Source organism: Mixophyes fleayi, chromosome 5, assembly GCF_038048845.1.
Source record: "Mixophyes fleayi isolate aMixFle1 chromosome 5, aMixFle1.hap1, whole genome shotgun sequence".
Taxonomy (NCBI): Eukaryota; Metazoa; Chordata; class Amphibia; order Anura; family Limnodynastidae; genus Mixophyes; species Mixophyes fleayi.
This window is the reverse complement of record NC_134406.1, coordinates 76146936-76160132: the sequence shown is the minus strand read 5'-3', so window position 1 is coordinate 76160132 and position 13197 is coordinate 76146936. Positions and strand designations below refer to the sequence as shown.

Here is a 13197-nt window from a genome sequence, read left to right as displayed (position 1 = left end):
TTGTTGTAACTGGTCTCCGCTTTTTTAAAACACTTCCACACCTGTCCCCACCTCCAAGGGTTATGTTGTCTGTGACACTTTTTTCAATCACCATTTGCATGTTGCCTGATTTACTACCCAATTCTACTATGTGACCTAACTTTTCTGTGGAGCGCAGGCCCAATTTTATTATTAATAGATCCCCTATGAATTTACCCATCTATTGATACCAAACAGGTATCAATTGAGCTTATACTCATTTCCTCAACTTCTCTGTGTGGCAGAATTCTTAATTTGACATGTGAGCTGCCCTTCATCATGCTATTGAGGAATATGTGGTTGATCACTACTTTTATTGATTTTAAGTGGCATATTTTAAAACTGAATTATTCTTGTCTATATAAAATATAGCCAAGTCAGCACATGGTCTCCTTGAGCCAGACACCATGATGAGTGGTTCTTAAAGTCTATTCAGGTGTTAAAACGCCATCCTAGGCCAGGATATATCTCACCGCAGGGGCCACTGCTATCTTCTAACACTGGGATGTGCAGAGCCACCGAATACACACACAACAGACTTTCTGGCTTCACATTTTACACTTTAGTAGCTCAACTTATCAATGTATTCATTTGATATATCATATTTACACTGCAGTTATGATTTAGGCTTTATTCCCCACAATTATATGATGGGCTAATCCTTATAAATAACTGCAAGTTATCTATGTTCACGACAGTTGGAAAGAACTAAATTCAAGAATTAGAATACAACCAACAGGTTCTAAAATCAAAGTGTCTGAAAAACAAAGCAGGGATTCAGTTATCAAAAGAGAAATGTCTCTAACATTGGAGGAGCTGACGGCATGCAGGTTCTCTCAACCAAGAGGATTTTAGGTAGATGACCTTGCTGCGCAACAATTGTTACCACATTAACAATATGTATACCCTGGATATATTGGTAGATCTTAAAAAGTGTACAAGTACAGGAAATCTTGTCCAAGAGATTACCTACAGGACAGAAAAAATACATATTGTTTTTCCTCAACACTGATAAACATACCTAAAGGTCAACTTATTTTGAAACCACACACAGTGTAGATTCATAAAGGCTACATATTGCCCCTGGAAGTTGCAAAAATAATTCAGCATGACATTTAATTCAGTAGGTCCACAAATCAGAGTAGTTTAGGAAAAAAGAAAAGCAAGGTCAGAATTAGTTACTTTTCCTATGACCAAAAGCCACAATGCACTTTAACAAAATAGAAAAATCAGCACTATTAAGAGGTCTAGTTATAGCTAGATTTTGTTGTATCGATGTATCGATGCCCAAGTGTAGATAAGAAACAGAAAAAAAGTCCTTTGTCGGGTAGAAAAGGGCTTTGTAGCTCCCTGCAAATCAGGGGACATATCTGCACCTCTTTGAATCTCACTTAAGTATTTTGTCTCACAAAATCAAGTGCTTTTGCATTTGGGAACACAGTGAACACCATTCTAGCACCAATACAGATTTATAAGACCAGGCCTGGCATTTCACTGATACCCATGACAGGTTCTACAGAGCTAAAACCTGGTTTAGATGGGTCTACTTGTGTACGAACTTCTGCATTCATAATATAATACAAATATTTTATTTGGAATATCGCCCCCATATATCACGCAGTGCTTTCCAGAAAATACTGAATCATTCCCATCAATTCCTACCTCACTGGAGCTTACTGTCTAAATGCCATAGCACACAAACACCAAGGTTCACTTTATCAGCCATTAATTAACATACAAGTATGTTTTTGCAGTAGGAGGAAACCAGGAACACCTGGAGGAAACCTATTCAGACATGGGTAGAACATACAAACTCCACACAAATAGTGCCCTGGTTGGAATCAAACCCATGCCCCCAGCGATGTGAGGCAGAAATAATAACCTCTGTGCCACCATTGATCTGTATCAAATAAAAATAGGGGCATTTGGGGTAATATCCCAGGGTTAAGGGCTGCAAGGGAGATCAGAAATTCCCTGTTAAAACTCCGTAATATAAGTACATTATTCCAAAGAACCCGAGGAGATGTTACACCTGTTGTGACGGAGTGAGTGATCATATCTATATGAGCAGAAGGCTGGAATGCCCTTGTTTCCTACCATGTAAAGAGTTAATAAATTAGGTGCTGGTCCATGTGGTGAATGAGCTTGAATTAAACTTCTGCTCAGAGAAAGTGTAGTCACAAACACACATAGGGCTGAAGGAAGTCTGTTAGCCTGGAAGACAAGTAACTAACAAGGGAAAACATTGCTCTTGCTGTACATGAAGTTATTATTATTATTATTATCATTTATTTGTTAGGCGCCACAAGGTATCCGCAGCGCTGCACACATTACTAACAGTAGACTATACAGGGTGAAACTATACAGAACAATGAATAAAAAGTACCAATACTTCAGAAACTCCGGCCAGTCATATGCAGTAAAGACGGAGCGGAAGAATAGGTATGGAGACAGGACGGGAGGGGGCCCTGCTCATACGAGCTTACATCCTAAGGGAGGGAAACAGACCAAGCACAAGAGGAGCCAGTTGAGGCAAGAGGAGAGAAGGGAGGACGAGCTAAAGGGAGGAGATGGGGGTTAAGTAGATGGTTGGTAGGTTTTGAGGAAGAGGTGAGTTTTAAGTGCACATTTGAAGGAGCACAGAGTAGGAGAGAGACGGATGGAACGAGGGAGGTCGTTCCAGAGAAGGGCGGCTGCACAGGAAAAGTCTTGGATTCTGGAGTGGGAAGAGGTGATAAGAGAGGAGGAAAGGCGGCTGTCATTGGCCGAGCGCAGGGAAAGGGCAGGAGTGTGAATGGAGAGGAGGTTAGAGATATAAGGGGCAGTAGAGTTGGAGAGAGCCTTGTAAGTGGTGGTGAGGAGTTTGAAAAGGATTCTGTAGGGGAAGGGGAGCCAGTGTAAGGCAAGGCAAGTTTATACAGAATGTTAGCCTGGAACCAGCCTAGCTGACCAGTAAAGGATAGTTAGGTGGAGTAGGTTTTCTTTTTGTTTAGGCTGCAACATCCTGTGCACTAAAGAGGTTGGACAAACTTTGTCTATGGATAACATTAAATCACATCAAAAGTGCAAATTTGTCTGGTGGCCAAACTAATTTGTGTGTGGAAGAATGTGTGTCCTCTTACACTATTTATTGGAAAAATACATTGAGGATTAGGCTTGCTGCATATATTAAGACAGTTAGGATAACTTACTTGCAGCTTATTCTAAAGACAATTTAACTCATAAGTGGTCTGTAAGGGAAATTAAAGAATTCTGAATGTCTTGGCGAGTGATTAATCATGAAAAATGCATGTGGAATTAGAGCCCATGGTTTGAGCACAGTCTTGGGGCCAATGAAAGTTTTAATCGGCTAGTGGATTTAGCGGTTATTGAGATTTTATGTCTTTACTTCTGCTTTGGATCTCACCATTCTATTGTTTTTTGGATTCTGAACCTTGCTTGCATGACATTGCTGACCTTATCCTGTTTAACTTTGAACTGTCTCCTCCTCATCATCACCACCATTAATTTATATAGCACCACCCATTCCACATCAATGTACAGTGAATATTTGTCATTTACATCAGTCCTTGCCCCGTAGGAGCTTACAGTCTAAATTTACTAACACATATATAAACATTAGCGTTTATTTTGTTAGCAGCCAATTGACCTACTAGTATGTTTTTGGAGTGTGGGAAGAAACCGGAGCACCTGGAGGAAACCCACGCAAACACGGGGAGAACATACAAACCCCACACAGATAAGGCCAAGGTTCTGCAGTCTGTTCTACATGTTTACATTTGGGGTTACATGCTGGGGTGGGAGTTTATAATGAGGCAACAAGCTTTGGATGCAGCAAAATAAATGGAATGCCACTTTGCTTACCTATTTGTAGTATTTACCATGTTGCTAAAATGCTTATTTCTCTGTCAAGGTGCACACAAATATTTATGGTAGTTTGCAGAAGAATTCCATTTCCTTTGCCGCCTCAGGCAAAATTATGACTAGAAACACACCTGCTGGCAAGCATGCTTGCTTTATAGAAAAGTGATGTAATATATGCGAAGACCCACTAGCCCACTCAGGTGTTCATGAATGGGTTTAAAGGACCCAGATGAATCCTTGTCACATGCATGTAAATGTTTAATAATCCATTGTCATTATTATTCATATATTCTATTATCACGCCTGCCAGACCTATTATTTCTATTTCAGCAATGACAATTAGCAATGGAGCTCTCCTGAATGTCACTGAAAACTTTGAAGAACACTGCTACCCCTCCTCTTTCATTTCTACCTATGACGCTGCCCAACTGCTCTACAGACTGCCAACAACTGTGCTACCCCTTCTGTGTCCCTCTGTGAAATGGCGCTGGGTCGCCGTGGAGGGCGGTACTTATAGAATCCAAAACTCGTCAAATCCGACGACGTAACAATGACGTTATGCCTAGTTTTCAATTCTGAGGGCGTGCGAAAGTACCAAGCCGGCTCGGAACAGCTAAGTTCGGGTGTATTCAGTGTATTCGTATTCGAGCCTGAGCATCTCTAGTTTAGTTACACTGTACAGGTATAACTTGAATCTGTGTGAGGTACTCAATGGGAGTATGGATAACAAAGTTTGAAAAACCCTAAACTACTACAACCTGTCCTTAAAACAAATGTGCTCCAAAATGTTACTACCCTTTCAACAATATAACGCAGAGATACAGAAACTGACAAACAATATAAGTAGAATAAAATTAATCCTACATACAAAGAATGTGTTATGGCAACATCCATGGCAGATGTCAAAGACATAACAAAATGATTGCATTATACATGTCACAATTAAATGCTAAAAAATATGATGAGTGAATGTACTTGTTAACATCTATCTGCCTATGTTCATAAAATGCCTGATCAATCAACATAACCACAGACCTTGTAATAATGCAAAGGAAGCCCTTAAGCTAGCCCTGGTCTACATAAACCATACTGTAACAGAGATATATGAGATAACAGGATATGGTCAGCAAGAAAAGTCCCAGAGATCAGACTTTTTTAATTTGATTTAATGTGATCTGGTTTTACTCCCAGAATCCAAGTGAGTCATATTGCAATTCTCATGGGGGCAGCATAACTACTTTTAATTTAATTTCCAGGAGCTGAGCCAGAAGATTGGGAAGTAAAGAGATACTGACATATTCATCAGTCAGGAGGACGAAGCACATAATATAGTCTTGTTTTTGGAGTGACCACAAAAATAAAGGAAAAGAAACAAGACTGCAGAGGTGCAAGTAGTTTGCAGTGAAATTTGGGCCATAGCAAAAATTATTATTCACTAGGACTTTGTAAGAAGGGCTTGGTAGCTGTTGGTGAGATTATTTAACAGTTTAGCAGTCATACATAATCAGCCACAACACAGCATTCCATGGAGCTGCTTGTGTGTACAGAACCCACTGAACGTCAGAAAGAAATGACAACACTCCCAAGACATAATTTATTGTATGGTGTTCTTATTTCTAGAAATTGTTTGCGATATCTTGGTGTGGCCTCGTGTGTTTGTTAGTTAGCACCTCTGGCTATTTGTTTAATGGAATAGCAGGAACCTAAACACACATTGAGGTATATGAATAAAAAAAGAGCTTTAGTAAAAAAGCCAACACACAACTGCAACAAAAATGATCATCTCTGAAAACTGGAGCAACACATTTAAAAAGTTGTGTAATTGTGTAATTTAAAAAACAAACAATTGCTCATATAATGACAGGGAGTAAGTGCAACAAATGCATAACACCAATCAAAGCATTTTATTTTATAAATCTTTTAAGCAGAATACAACATTTAAATGGTTTCAATGAATCTAGAAAAACCACAGTCAAGACAGTTTATATGTAGTAATCATCATCATGTCATTTTTACTGTACATATGCCAAGGGGGAAATTTAATTGCTATGTGTAAACATATGTGTTGTTTGTATTTTTATTACCATTATGATTGGATATTATTTTAGAAATAACATTTGCTCCATTTAATAAATAAGTGAAATTGGTTTTGATCAGATTTTGCAATTAAGATATTTTATTGAATAAGTGCATACTCTTCACTGGTGACAAGACATGTAGATGATGAATGACAGGGAGAAAAATAAAAAACAAGAGGCAGACATGTATCTTTAAAGGAAACACAAAGTTATTTAAATGTGTTATGGAAGCAGCCTGGGCCTAGAATTATCAGGAGAACACAATCCCTTCTCCTAAGACCTCTGAAGTCTACACAACATATTGCCATACCCGGTTTAGATGTTTTTACCTCAAAACCTTACATTCACTTTACCTTAATAAAGAGATAATTAAAAAGAATGTGCTCATCAACATCTACCCTGACTATTCCAACTTCTCATTCGTAAGTTTATAGCTGGAGTTCTGACAATACAGCCAATCACATCACTTGTAACCGGTGTCATCACTGAGGCATGCACAAGTTTAAAATATTACATAGTAATTAGCAGTCTGTATAGTGTATATGTGAGTACATTAGTGCAGATCAAGGACAGGGCAGAGTTTCATACAGAACACGGTGCATAATTGCACACCTATAGCCTCCCAGTAGAGACGAATACAAATGTGACAGCTGACAGAGGTAATTATGTTTGTTCTGCACAAGCTGAAACTTATATAATAATCCCCTTAGGACAAAGCATTAACTGTTCATTATTACTAGTCTGGAAAACCAATAATGACAGCATAGAGTGGATTCATTTCCAGATATATACTTAGTACAGACGTTACTGGACATCAGAGTGATCTATCGTGGCAGGTCTTCCAAAAAATTACTTTATGCTTATATGTGTGTATATATATATATATATATATATATATATATATATATACACATATACACACACACACACATATACATACATATCATCATTTATTTATATAGCGCCAGCAGAGGCGCTTTACAATAAAACAATACTGGGTAATACATACATACGTAGAGGTATGCGCGCTCGCAAGGCCCTGCTCGCAAGCTTACAATCTATGCTTAATCCAGAAATTTTTCAGCCCGTGATAAGAAACAAAGCTTACACCAAAATCTGGCGAACTAACAAGTTGTACACAAGCATATGGGTCTAGGTTTAGCCGAGTATCCAAAACTTTTAAAAAACATGTCTGGAAAAGCAGGCTGGCTGGCACACGTAACGGGCCATAAATGGTATAAATAACAGAACTCTGCACATTATTCACATCACCTCTAGTTAAACATGACTAAGCTGTACTTGTGTTTACCGATACGGAGACAGAAGGCACAAATTACCTCCGATTACCGATGCTACAGCCACGCCCCTCCACTTGCGAAGTTAACCTCCGTTCCTCTAGAGCATAGGGCAGCACCATTTTGACCGGTCAGTGAACAAACTGGCAGCGGGGGACCCGAATCAGCTGCAAACACTGGTATGTAGATTTGATCCGCAGCTGCATGTGCTCTCCGGACCCCGGGGGTTAATGCCCTGGCTCCGCTTCCTGTAAATGAAGTTAATAGGAAGTGGAGCCAGGGTAGAGGATGCCGGTCCGGCCACAGACGTAGCCGCTAGACCAGTGTTTCCCCCGGTGACACCCGCATCCTCCCCCGACTCCTTCACAGGCGGCTCTCCCTCCAACGCCCAAGTACTATCATACAAGGGGTTTGCCATCGGACTATGATATATATAATATAATATTATTGTTTCATTGTGTATACAATCAGACTTTAGACAACATTATATTAAGTAATCTTATGTAACTCTTTAATGGCGGGAGCCTGCTTGTGTAACCAGTATCTGGTGGGCGACTGTGGGGGGATGAGCAGTTGGTCACATGTCCAGTTACCATGGAGATAGACCCAAGCTTTAAGAACAAAGAACTGAAGACCTATATTGAACTGTGTTACTGGACTGTCCCTGGCCTTTGATCTATAGGAAAGGGACCAGTGTAACTGTGACTGAAGCTCCTGTTACACAATCAACCCCCCTGCATCCTCTTGTGTATAAATAACTCAGCCCTTTGGACAGCAGAGTGTTCATTACTGAAGCTTGGTGCTGGTACTGGCTGAGTGTGCGCTGTACCCTCAGACTTTTGGCTGTATAGTTTGAATGTTAGTGCTGTACTTAATTTCTGAACGCAACTCTATTTTTAATAAATTGCCTTTTGTGCTTTGAAACCACAACCTGATCGGATAAGCACTTATTTACCTTTAATAAGATATACATATAATATACATAACACCTCCTAGATGACGCTCATAACGCACAACGTATTTATTATGAAACAATCTTCTGCTTTATTGTTAGGATGGCAATTAACATTAAAATACACATCCAATTTTCCCTTGGTGATCCCTATCATTAATTTAACAAATCACTTCTATTAGATCACTCCACCCACGGGAAGCCTTTTAAATCCTAATCCCCAGCTCTATCCTGATTGACAGTCAAACCCATGTCTTCCTCCCCCAGAGTCTGACACCATGCAATTCCCCTAGATAAAGCCATTCGGAAAAGATGCTCTATATTGCCTGCCTGCAAGACCTCATCACAGCCACATGCTGGAGCCTCCCACTGCTAGACCCAAGTAACTCACTTTACCACACTTCTTGAAGGGCAATCATGTTGCTATGCAAAAAAAAGATAGTCTCTTTGGACTGGGAACCAATCCAGTATATCCTAATAAATGTATTTTATGGGGGAAAAAAAATCAAGTTTTTTTATAAACTGTTTTGTCATTAATGCCTATATTATTAACAGATGACATTAATAATTATTTTTTATTTTTTTTTCTGTGGGTTCTATTGGAAATTTATCTTCCACGTAGGCATTGGATGTATTCTGCAGTGTCCTGTGTAGCTCTCAGAGCAGACCTACACCCGAGCACGTATAATCAGATCCGTTCCTTGTTGAATTCGGGCATGTGCAGAACTACGTGCGTTTTGAAACAAACGTATATTCCCCTTATTATGCATGCCTGGATTAATCAGGCCCTAAACATTTCCTGAAATGTGTGCTGTCTGCTTATTTGACTTTCAGAATATTAGCATTAGTAGTATTTTATGGGTAAGAGTTAGGGTCTAGGGTTAGGGATAGCCTTACCGTTAACAGCCGGGTACGCGCATTGCCGCTTTAACATCTGTTGCGTTTTCAACTGACGTCATTTACAACAGTCGGCAACAGATCGGGTCGTGAAATTAGTCTATGTAATGGTAAGTCACTGTTTGTGTCATGTCAGGGTATGAACCTTCGGATTTCCAACGTCGCTGTAGTTACTGTCGGGAAAGTGACTACCACTGCACATGGGCATGAGTCATAGTAGTATTATTCACACCAAGTTTACCAAGAAAAATACATATACTAATTATAAATACACTTAAAATGTAATGGGAGAAAACAACCGGCATGACATATGTACACCAAGGCATATATTATATTTTATATGCCATAAACATTAATGGCAGTCAGAATGACACATTCAAGTACAGCTGGATATATTGATATTATAATGTCATATCTTATCATTACAAGATGTGTAATAACACCATATAATCAATCACGAATAGTATCAAATGAGTCAGTGGTATCAAATTCATAAAGATTTCTTAGGTATCATACGTGCCAGTAATATACAGTAGAATCACACTGGGAGAGTGCAGCATAACACTCACAAAGCAATGGTAAAATATATAAAAAGAATTTGGATGTAGTTGGAAGGTTTGAGGCATTGTCTAATTTCTTTTGATTTTCTAATTTGGTATGTTGGTAGAGATGCAGAATGTTGTAACACCACCAATAAATTGCACATAATATAAAATATGGTAAACAAACATTAATAACAGCTATGAAAGGACAGTAGGTTTTTTGATGCAATACTTGGCTTGTGGTGTGGACCTGGGTGGAGCGAGGTGATACACTGGTTTAAGGGGCACCGGCTACGTCTCCAACCCAGAGACAGATGGGGCCAAGGAGGTCTATGCCTGGCTGGGGAAAGATTTTGGGGTAGGATCTAACAACAATTAAACACAATACAACAATGAAGACGATTCTATAAACCCTTATTTAAGTTACTATAAAAATGTGTATTAAATTTTTTTAATTTATTATTATTGTAGTACTGTTATAGCCAGAAAAATCTATGTGATGTTAAATACTTGTGTGTCAAAAAAAGTATTATCACTGCTAGGGGCATATTCAATTGTTAGTGTTACTGGCAAAAGTAATGCGACTTGCGCACTATTACCGTCATTACAGTAATAGTGCTCGTAAATACCGTTATTACGGTACCTTTGACGCTGGATTTCAGCTTGCGGCTCAGGGAGCTGCGAGCTGAAATCCGGCTTAGCATTACCGAAGTAACGGTAATAATTTTAACGCCGCAGGGAAACTCAACAATTGAATATGCCCCCTATAATACTTTTGTCTTTTTTGACACAAAAGTAATTAACATCACATAAGTTACTAGAAAAAGATATGCGGTATTCTTAAAATACCCAATAAATTAATGTAACAGCAATCAATAGAATATGAACATTACTCTATAAACAATCCCAAATAATATGTTGATCAATTCAAACTCTGGCGTTAGGTAATTTTCTAATAATATAATCACTGTTATTACAGCCTAATTCTTCAGTATTAAGGATGCAGTACCCTTATTTGCCGTTAACAGTGCTACACAATATGTATTCAGAACCATAGTCCTCTAGTAGTCCATAATGAAGTCCTGTAATCATAGTTCTGTTACTAAATAAGTTTGAAGGTATGGACCCTCACTTCTGAGTCAAGTCTCTATACGTGGTGCAGTTTTGCTCATATGTGTAGTCTCTAATTGTCTACTATTAGTACTCTGACTATATTTACATCTGGCCAAGGCTTGGAAGTATAATTTATGATCTTAATTTATAATGTATTTAATGTACAAGTCTGAGTTATGTCTCTTATCTGTCTGAGTGGAATATATGATCCCTCTTCACCAGGTACTAAATCAGTCTCACTTGACACAGCGTTCCTGTGGTATCTTTCTGCAGTTGTTCTCTTAACCTCTCTCACTGACACTTGTCAGCTCTCTTTATTTCTCTCCAGCTAATCTTGTCATCTCTCTTTTCAATTATATCCTGTCAGCTCTCTCCATTTTCAACTGGCTCTCTCTGGTCAGCTGATCATCAGATATCACTGTGGCAACTCACACAGCAAACTACAACTTCATTGCAAACAACCAATTTCTAAACTACACTTGTGAGGAGCCAAACATATTAACATCAAATACTATTACATTATTTTACATTCTTATGTAAATTATTATATTTTTTTCATTCAAACATCCTTATACACTAAAACTCATATGGCAGCCCATGGCACTAGAGAGTATTCTCACAAGCATGGCCTCTCCTTAGACAAGTTGTAGTTAATATCACATTTTCGTGCTATATAAAGCTTTAATAAAGCACAAAATAACAGGAGAGGAACTAAAGTCACATGCACACATTAAGCCAAACATAAAGATGGATAAAGGTTTGTTTTGGGGGTCACACCGGCAACCCCCAAAGATGCAGTGGATGTACTGCAATTCTCCTGCCCCTTACATTACATTTCAGTGGTAACTGGAAAAGTCTGAAAAGCACAATCAATGCACCATGTGATTAATTCTAAACTGCACTATTCGTCTAAACTAAATGCGCTCAATCGGTAGATAAGGACTTGAAAACATGGTTATAAGCTGTAAACTGCTTCACAAAACAAACATAAGCTGCAGGCTCCTGAGGAATGACCTGAACACTAGCTAGAAGCTAATGGAAATGACTTTCCTCTGAGACTGTAACAAAGCACTTCCAAGGTTGTATAAGTAATTTTCTCAATTAAGAATTTCTCTCTCATTTTATAATGGTGCTTTATTTGTCTTTTCGCACAGGGATGTTGTTACCTGTTTCTGTTTGAGAGCTTCCATGGATTCAAATTCCAGCTTGGCTAATTTTATCTGGATGTCATATGGCTTGTCAGGAATCACAAATGCCAAGATAAACTTCAGAGCCAGTAGAGCGTGCTGTCAAAATAATAAAGCAAAATAAAATGGTTAGTGTAAGGAAGGTAAGAAAGGAGGGGGACAAACCATATCTACAAGTAGATTAGACATTCCTGTGCTATCTATTTGCTGGACCCTGCACCGAGAATAAAATGGTTCAAGATAAATTCAACCTAAAAAATAATAATTATTACTCCGGGCACTTGGGTTGTAGAAATGTATTTAGATTGTCATCCCAGCTGCCAATAAGGGGCAATGCCAATTCCCCTATTTCCCACAAAGGAGCATACAATAACAACACCTTCTCAGTCAGAGTTTAACCGTGTTAAGAATTGTCTACACAAAACTGATAAAATACAGTGTTATTTATAAAACAAAATACAAATGAAGCAGTTATATAAGTGTGTGTGTGTGAGTGTGCGTTTCATATATCTGCCTGATTGACAGATAGCCTGTTAAATGTTTAAAATGTGTGATACATATATATAACCGTTTAATTTATGTTGATTTTGTAAATAAAACTGTCTTTTTATCGGCTGCCAATCAATTCTTAACACAGTGAAATTCTGCTTGAGAAGTGTTTAACACTTATTATACAATAGCTGTGTTCCTAAGTGCTGTGTTAGTACTGTATGCTCAACATGAATTCAATGCCTTGGGGATATTTTCTTAATTTTAACTGTAAATCTCCAGCCTGGCATAATTCACCAATGGCTATCTAGCTATCGATAGACTACAACTCTAGACGTTCTTGGTCGACCATACAGATGAATGCTGCAAATATCTTTACAGAATACAATAAAACAGATCTAATGTCCTACGTTAATTTAAAAGATTTCAGAGACTAATTTAAAGTGTGTTAACAACAAAAACAAATGCTGACAAAATAATTGTTTCGTTTGATCTCTACTTTATTTGCTAATACAGGTAATAAGCCTTTACTGTAATAAACCTTTTTACATTGTTTATATGTCAAATGTCATATATTGAGATGTCCAGTCTGCTTTATGTATCAAAATATTTTTTATAATTAAAAACTATTTAAGGTGACAGTGGATCAGGAGATTGGAAAAGAAGAGGGGCTGTGCAAAAAAGCCTCAAATCCTGATTGATTAACTTGCAGACTGTAGGTAACATAAGTGGTTCCCTAGGCAGATTGGTGGATTCAAAGAC

General features: G+C 38.3%; 1 protein-coding gene across 3 annotated transcripts in view; it reads right to left on the bottom strand.

Moving 5' to 3' along the window:
* The window catches only part of ANO10 (anoctamin 10), a 193514-nt gene that overhangs the window by 66251 nt on the left and 114066 nt on the right, over positions 1-13197 (bottom strand). For all 3 annotated transcript variants that reach the window (XM_075212403.1, XM_075212404.1, XM_075212405.1), the window contains exon 12: positions 11926-12045. In XM_075212403.1, coding sequence (XP_075068504.1) covers positions 11926-12045 — 120 coding nt within the window. The remainder of the gene's footprint in view (positions 1-11925; positions 12046-13197) is intronic.